Genomic DNA, 8,557 nt, shown 5'->3' with positions numbered 1-8,557 from the left:
CTCGCGGGCCGCGGGCCGGTACATCTGCCGCCCTGCCGGAATCTGCCGCTCGAGGCAAACGCCTTGTTTGCCTCGCGGCAGATACGCCCCTGCACTAATCTATGGGCTGCCTGATGAAGCATTAGAGGCATTTTGCTTCCTCTTAAAGGAGAACTCCGGGGTTTGTTTGTTTTTTGCAATTCAAAAGGCCAGAGTTGCTTAAAATACAAAAAAAAAAGAAATGGCAAAAAGAAGACCTTCTGCTTTAAAAAGAACCTGTGAGGATGCCTCAAGACCCATCATCCTGACCCCAGCTGTACTTCCTGTTGAGTGAATGAGCTGAGACAGGTATGCAGGATGATTCATATGTTTCTGGCTGCATGCTTACTCAAGGCCAGTGACTCAATAGGTATTTAAGTCGGGATCAAGGTGACAGCTCTGGAGACTGTAGCTTTTAAACACCAAAGTAACAGTGGTAGAGCCAATATTTACTATCCTCGCAGGTCTATGTTAAATTCTCATGGTCAGACTGAGCATGTTAAACCAAACCCATACTGTAATTGTTTAGGTGTATCTAAAGGGAAAAAGTGAGCAACCCAGCAGGTAGCCAATGAGGAATTATTCACCCCCTCCAGTTCCAATCATAGGACCAGTGCCAAAGCAGAGGCTAATTGTTTAGATGGAGCCAGTGATTGGCTGACTCTGCCTGAACTTCACCCTTCGACAAGTTCCCTGATTGGGGGCGATGAATAATTGGGAGAAGGGGGATATATTCTTTTAAAGTAGACCCTAGGCTAATGTTATATCACTAACCCAGCAATATAAATGAGGTGCAGGTGCACAAGCTTCACTGCTGCCATCACTAATGTCCCAACGCATTATGGGATTCATACTTCACCGAGGCGACGAACAGGCACAGCATGTGACATTGGGCATGTCAGTGATACCTCTTCCCAGCAGCCAGACTTCCCTTCATTCTGTTAGTTGCAAAGGTGAACTCATGAGATTTTAGAAATCCAATTTCCACAAAAAACAAGTGAGTGGGGAAAAAAACAACTTATTTTTCTTGTGCTTGGGAAAGGGAGTTTTAAGAGAGATTTTAAAAGAATCCTGAAAATTTACTTTCTATTCCTGTACCCGCAACTCTATGAAATTTCAGATTTACCATAATTTTTTGTCCTGTGGCAATGGACCCAGGCAGCAATAAAAGCCTGACCATGGTTCCAAACTTTTCCCATTCTATCAAAAACTAGGGGGGAAAAAAAAGTGTGGCTGGGGTTCTACTTTAACATGCTTACCATTAGAAGTTTTTAAAGAATATACTGTAGCTATACTGATCCTTTTTGAGCACAGTTGAGCTCTTCAAAGTCTGTAAGCACTATTAAGGTCTCATTCACACGAGAAACAGCCGGCACGTACAGCTCCGTGCTGCATGCACGGCCGTATCTTGCAGCTCCCGGGAAGGACAGGTGCTGCGTGTGATAAGTACGCAGCCCCTGCCCTTCTCTATGGGAGAACGTGGCCGTATGCCGCCCTACGGTCACCCGCCCTGCACGTCCGTGCGGGTGTCCGTACTCGTACGCTAACAGGATGGATCCTGTCTGCGTCCGAGCCGGGACACCCGCACCCGTACGGAACTGAACTTTGGGTGAGCGTAGGGCGGCATATGGCCGCGTAGTCCCAGTGAGAAGGACAGGGGCTGCGTACTTATCACACGCAGCACCTGTCCTTCCCGGGAGCTGCCCAATACGGCCGTGCACGGAGCTGTACGTGGCGGCTGTTTCTTGTGTGAATGAGGCCTTAAGGTTGGAATATTGCATTCATATATGGTTCTCTTTTTAAACTCTGCAGATAACACTGACAAATCTTCCCGGCCCATACTGAACATGTCCACTACAAGCGTGTCGTCTCTTGACACAGCCTGCACGGCTTCCACAGACTCTTGTCATATCTCGGCAACCTCCAGTCCCAGTAACACCCCACCACCAGTCCCCAGTAGAAGTGTGCACACTACAGTGTCTCAGAGCCCGGAAGCCTGCACCATAGTCCCCGGATCCCTGAGCTCCCACAGTAAGCGGGCTGCCCCAGGGCCACCGGAGCAGGAAAGTCGCATCGAAGGCCATCAACATGCACGGAGCAAGCACACGGCGCCAGCCCCTCCCAGCATGGAAGCGTTCAACTCTGTCACTCATGACAGCAAATCAAAAGAACCTTTGAAACCCGCCTCCGTGGAGCCTATATGTGCGGCCAGCAATGTGCCAAAGTCCATCGGGGCGGAGTTAATCGAACTGGTTAGAAAGAACACCAACCTTAGCTATGAACTGTCTCGTGTGGCTATTGGAGTGATTGTCGGACACATCCAATCATCGGTACCGTCTACCGGGCCAGTGATGGAACAGATTCTCATCTCTTTGGTAGAAAACAAGGTAAGGGGGTTAATGTGTGCCTGGTATGGTGTGGGTTGCATGGCAAGGAAACATGTTATATTTTCTGTCTTGTTGGCAAATGTTTGCCAGTTCAACAGAAGGAATGAAGAAAAAAGATCAATCACATCAAAGTATCAATCATTTTGCTCAAACGAAGGAGCGCTAGCACTGTGTGACCACATCCTTATGTGAAAACACGGCATTACTAGTATAAGTCAGTATGGCAGAAGACCTTACTTATGTGCACACCGCAGTATATCACAGAATGTCATGTGTTACTTAGTCAGAACAAAGCACCCCTCTACTCGCCATTACAAGCTTGTCTGTCAGGTTGATAGGTATTGGGGGTCATAGGTATTTGTAACTGTGGTAGAGAAGGTTGTGGGTGGTCACGGGGGTACAGACTTATAACCAGTTGTTGGGTTGTGTGCAGCGGCTGTGAATGGTAGATCCTTTTAAAGAGGAACTGAACTCTGGAATAACAAAGAAAAGGCAGGCAAGAGAACAGACTAGTCACCAGTGTTGACTGTGGTCTCTCTGCAGCTGATCTTTCCCCATTGCTGTCTTGCCATACGTTGTTCCGCACCTTTGTATAGAGGTGGCCATCTTGGCAGAGGCTGACCTTTTTGCTTCCTCATGTCGGTGCCTCCAGGAAGAACAATAGAGAGCAATGCAGTAGTAGAATTGCCAAATTTCACAATAGCAATCAGAGGCAGCAGTGACTTAGATGTTCTCACACTGCAGACATACAGCTATGAGGCTATAGACACAGAAAGGCCTAGGCACACTCGCATACCAGGAAATGCAATGCTATTTCAGGAGGAAGTCCAGGCAAAAGGTAGAGTATTGTTAAGTTGCAATTAAAGGAGAACTATGAGGTGAATGCTTTTCACTCACCTCATAGTTCTAGCCGACCAGTGACAATGAGACTGTCACAGGTCGGCTCAGTAGATCGGGAAGTGAGCGAACACATACCGGCGTTCGCTCACCTCTCGATCCTGTCACGGCTCTCTGCCGTGACAGGGGAGGGGCTGGATTCCCCCCTCCCTGCTCCGATCGGACGGGGAGGGGGCAGAGCCAGCTGTCAGTTACGCAGCTGGGCGGATCCCGGGACAATTGTTGGGATCCGCTTCAGCTGCGGCGTCTCAGTATACTGAGCCTAGGGTGACGGGAGGACGCTAGTTTGTGTCCTCCCGTTACTCTAAGGAGAACTATGGGGAAAAGACTTAACCCCATAGTTCTCCTTTTTAATCTTTCTAAATGTTCCTATAGCATAGCAAATCCTAATTTTTCTATATTTACTTTAAAGCTGTTCCACTTTACCCTGGGACTTGTGGATAGCCCCGAGGTGTTTCTCAGTCCCAGGGCTGCTGGATGCATGGGTGCTTGGCAATCGTCAGGTCATTAGGATTGTGGACGGAGTTGTGGGTGGGAGTGCTTGGCAGTCTATTTTAAAGCTGAACTCCAAGCAGCTATAAATGTGCAAATGATTGCAGCTCTGTATTCATTACTGTGTCATTAAATGTATTACTTTTATTTCTTTATTAAATGCAAGCAGTGGTAGCAGTATTATTATACAGGATTTCTATATTGCCAACAGTAAAGGCTCTGGAGAAATCCTGAAGGCCAGCATGAGAGGAAGTGATGAGGGATAGAGAGCAGGGGGTTTTGGGAGGAGCGGTGTGAGGGTTTGGGTGATATTTTGAAATGAGTTTGGTGATGTAGCTGGGGGGGGGGACTTGTGAATGGCTTTGCATGTTGTTAGAGATGCACCGATACCAGTTTTTTGGTATCGAGTACATGTACTGATAAGGGCGCTGGTATGTAGCCGGCTTCCCGGGCAATCAGAAAGCGGAGTGGCACGTAATAATATGCTGCCAGCTTCCTGATTGCCTGGGAAGCTGGCTCAATTTGTGATTGGCTGGGAAGCTGGTTTCCCAGCCAATCAGCATTAAGTCTGCTTCCTGGCCAATCAGGAGTCCGGGAGGCGGGTCATTACTCACCACCCGGCTTCCTGATTGCCCTGGAAGCCGGGTCCATGTTCCCCTACGGCACTGCTGGTCATAGTAAATTTTCCTCTGTATCGGGTAATCCGGTATCGGGGAAGGTATCGGTGCATTTGGGCGAGTATGAGTGCAAGCCCAAATATTCAGCATCGCCACCTGTGCATCCCTACATGTTGTTGGTGTTGTTAGTATTTTAAATTGTATACGTTTTGGTAGTAAAAGCCAGTGGAGGGAAATGTATTTTTGCCTCTTGCAGTACCATAGAAGTTGGACTTGGAACTAACGGAGGTGTGCTGCAATTAAATGTATTGACAAGTAACATGCTGATAGCCTAGGAACAGAGTTTGAGCAGAGGGATGACCGCATCCATCTGCTGCTCTTTTACTGTCCAGACAGCAGGCTGGAAGTGGAAAGAGGACACCACTGTGTTCCTTACCTGTAAGTGGTATCCTATTCACTGTGCTGTATGCCAGGGCTGTGTATCTCCTGAATGGACAGCAATACAAATCCTTTGGTAGGTAAAACCGTTCTCGTATATGTATTTCATCCAGTGGCGTCACAAGGAGGGTGCGGGGGTCCGCACCCGGGTGACACCATTGGAGGGGTGACACCAAAATGACTTAGTCATTTTGGTGTCACCCCCCTCTTGAAAAGTCGGGCGCTCGGTCATGGACCGAACGCCCGACAGTATCAGGAGAGAGGAGGTGACCCGGCGGCATACCTTATCCCGCCGGGTGACTGTCTCCTCCTCTCTCTGCCGGCGTCCATCACAAAGATGGCCGCCGGCAGGTATCGGAATACGGCCGCGCGTGCGCGATGACGTCTCGGCGGGGTGACACTCGGACACCGCTCCGGGTGTCACCCAGCCTCGGGACGCCACCGTTTTCATCTGTGTATTTAGCTGTTTTCCTGGAATTCAATGTTATGCATCTTATAATGGGGAATGTAGGTGTACACCCTGATGCAGAAATGCACAACAAATTAGATATAGATCTTTGGCTCTTTAAAAAAAATAAACCGCAACCGCGGGCGGTAAGTGAAATCAATCTGCGGTCTGCTGATAATGTTGCACAGCCCTTGGGCTCAGACCTTCCGTGTCCTCTCTGTCCCACTTACTGTGCTTTTTATGAAATCCTGTGCGGAGGAATTCCAGGAACCTCTCACTTGTGCCTCCGGGCCGGGTCCTTGGCCTTCTCTCTGTGCTTTTCAATTTGCTTTTAGAATAGACAGTAATTGCCATACACTGAGCAGCGCTACAAATTCCATGCTTGCTTGTTCTCCTGGATCAGCAACTAGAAGCTCACGGTTATCTGCGGGAAGGCCAGGACTCTCGTTTAGCGATGGAGGCTGCCACTGCCCAAGGCCTGTAAGCAGCATTCGTTCCAGGACGGAGTCTATTACTGCAGCATAGTGACATGTCTGACCAAACATTAGCACAGCCAGGAATCTCAGATGTGACAGATCAATGCTCTACTGACAGGTTCTCTTTTTTAGAAGAATCCCCCTGCTATGATACCTGATTTTGCTCATGTCCTTTTGGGTGGGCTCCCCATCTTTGTGTGTTTCCGGCTCCTCCTGTCACATTCTCCATCATATAAAATAAAGTGAATTCCAGCAGAGATGGTGGGAACCCCTCATAAGGGCACAGCAGGTGTGTGCATACCTGGGAACTCGCCAACAGAATCCCTGAGGCTGAGTTCACACCTAGGCGTATCGAATATGTGTGTGGGGGGTGGGGTGATTGGCCAGGAAGCCGACTCCATGCTGATTGGCTGGGAAGCAAGCTCCATGCTGTTTGGCCGGCTCCATGCTGTTTGGCCGGGAAGCCGGCTCCATGCTGTTTGGCCAGGAAGCCGGCTCCATGCTGTTTGGCCGGCTCCATGCAGATTGCCAATCGGCATGGAGCTGGCTATTATTTAAACTAGAGGTGCACCGAAATGGAATTTTTAATTAGTGCTCTCGTCCTGACTCCTGCAGCGCTCGGCGGCTGTCACTTTCTTTTCTCCCCGCTGGAACAGCGCCCAGCGGGGAGAAAAGAAACCAGGGATGACCCGATGTATCGGCAGGAAAATGGCACTTTCGGCATTATGCCAAAAGTGCCATTTTCGGCCGATATGTTTCGGCGGCTGATATATCGGTGCATCCCTAATTTAAACCCCTGAAAAAGCGAGGGTTTGGAAACCTCCTGAAACTTGTTGGCTGCCAACCTGAGCTAAGAATAAAACTATTCATTCTTATGGCACCCTCTCATTTTACCCTTCCAGTTTTACCCATAATTCCCTAGAGGCGATTCAGAGTTTTCCTATTCAACTTGCCATACTGCCCATTTGAAACCCATCATCTGGTTGCTATTTCTTCGGAAATCCAACATTGAAATCCATTGCCACTGCTGACCTCATTTTGTCCATTCAAATTTCTGAAGCAGGTTAAAATCAATTGGTGGCTGTGAGCAACAACTTCATTCCTGCATTCTTTTTTTACATGAGCCTTTATGTGTGTGAGAAGCAGCAAGGAGCCTGCAGTGGGCATGTGTGGGAATAACTCTCCTACGCCTCAGCAGGGGTTCACAGGCCACCAGAATTCCAACAAAAGGTAGTGTGGGGTGGATTGGTGCACTACAGCAATGCCAGCTTGCGGTCATAGACTGACTACACTGATTCTGCAGTCAATGAGCGTTGTCACTAGGGATGCACCGATACTAGTATTGGTGCCGATACTGAGTATTTGGCGGGCACTCGTACTTGCCCAAATGCTCCCGATGCTGGAATGTCCGGTATCGGGAAGCCTGGCGGCGACTCATTACACGCTGCCTGGCTTCCTGATTGGCCGGGAAGCCGGCTCCATGCTCCCTCCCCACTTTGTGACGAGGAAGCATGGAGACTGCTTCCCGGGTAATCAGGAAGCCGGGTGGCGAGTCATTACCCGCCACTTGCTTCCTTAATGGGACTTCTGGTATCGGTGCATCCCTAGTTGTCACCCTAGGACAGGAAGCGTGTTAAGCTGCCCATACACCTTGCGATCATCGGACAACACTTTTCGTCCGATGATCGAACCGTCGTACGATTTTGGTACGGCGGCCCCATCCTGCGCCGATTATCGCAAGGTTGGATCAGCGGTAATTAGAAGAAAGCACCTGGACGAGTTGCGGTAATCACCCCCACATATTTTCGGCTGCACATGTGCAGTGTAGATCATACAAATTTTGACGTACGGAAACGCCACCAACCAGTCGATCGTACGAATTTCGCAAGAAGTTTTCTAACCTGCTGGATAGTCAAAAGTCGATCGATTGTACAGTATTTGCGGTTGTACACTGCCCATCAACCGTACGAATATCGGACGAAAACGCAGCCGCATGCGAAAATCGGGCCGCTATTCCTAAGGTGTATGGCAGGAGTAGCCAAACTCCGACCCTCCAGCTGTGGTGAAACTACAAATCCCATGATGCATCTCTCTCCGGGAGTCTTGGCTGTGAGAATCTTGCAATGCCTCTTGGGATTTGTAGTTCCTCCACAGCTGGAGGGCCGGAGTTTGGCTACCACTGGTGTATGGGCACCTTAACTGGCAGGATCACCCGGTGAAAATAAAGAGTGCAAAACTGAACACAGAAAACGAATGCAGCCGTCACATCTGAGGCCTGGAAAGCTGCAAAACATCACATTCTTGTTCTTGGGTTTAGATTCGCTTTTATTGCAATCTGAGCTTTGTGTCCTGCAGCGGGAGCTCAGCGTACAGATTCATTAATTGGGGAATATTCGTGTCCTTGAAAGCCGAGGTGATTTTACAGACCTTTAGAAGATCCAGTACAGTTTAGGAATAATTAAACCTCTAAGTTGCTGTCGGTTATTATCATGCAGTTTATAAGGCTTTCTTCTGTAAAAGGTTTTGTCATTTGTTTTGTTGTTGTTGTTCTTTTGGTTAATTTGTGGGGGGGTTTTTTCTTCTTCCCTTCCTCCTCCAAAGAGAAATGTCTGTTTTATGTTCTAATTTACAGAGACAAACTCCCTAATTGGAATCGGATGTTTGCTCTCTGAGCAGTCTCTGGATCGTGTTTTGTGCTTTGCGGTTCAGAGAAGTCTGGCTCTTGCGTGTTTCTGTTATAAGACATTATGCGGCTTGTTCATCATCACGGCTTGTTCACACTAA

General features: G+C 48.7%; 1 protein-coding gene across 1 annotated transcript in view; it reads left to right on the top strand.

Moving 5' to 3' along the window:
- Nucleotides 1-8,557, top strand: part of NCKIPSD (NCK interacting protein with SH3 domain) — a 45,263-nt gene that overhangs the window by 14,033 nt on the left and 22,673 nt on the right. Inside the window, exon 6 of the mRNA XM_018573858.1 lies at nucleotides 1,831-2,405. Coding sequence (XP_018429360.1) covers nucleotides 1,831-2,405 — 575 coding nt within the window. The remainder of the gene's footprint in view (nucleotides 1-1,830; nucleotides 2,406-8,557) is intronic.

Source organism: Nanorana parkeri, unplaced genomic scaffold, assembly GCF_000935625.1.
Source record: "Nanorana parkeri isolate BGI_ZX_2015 unplaced genomic scaffold, ASM93562v1 scaffold2577, whole genome shotgun sequence".
Lineage (NCBI taxonomy): Eukaryota > Metazoa > Chordata > Amphibia > Anura > Dicroglossidae > Nanorana > Nanorana parkeri.
Note: the sequence above shows the minus strand (reverse complement) of the source record. Positions and strands in the feature narration are given on the sequence as shown.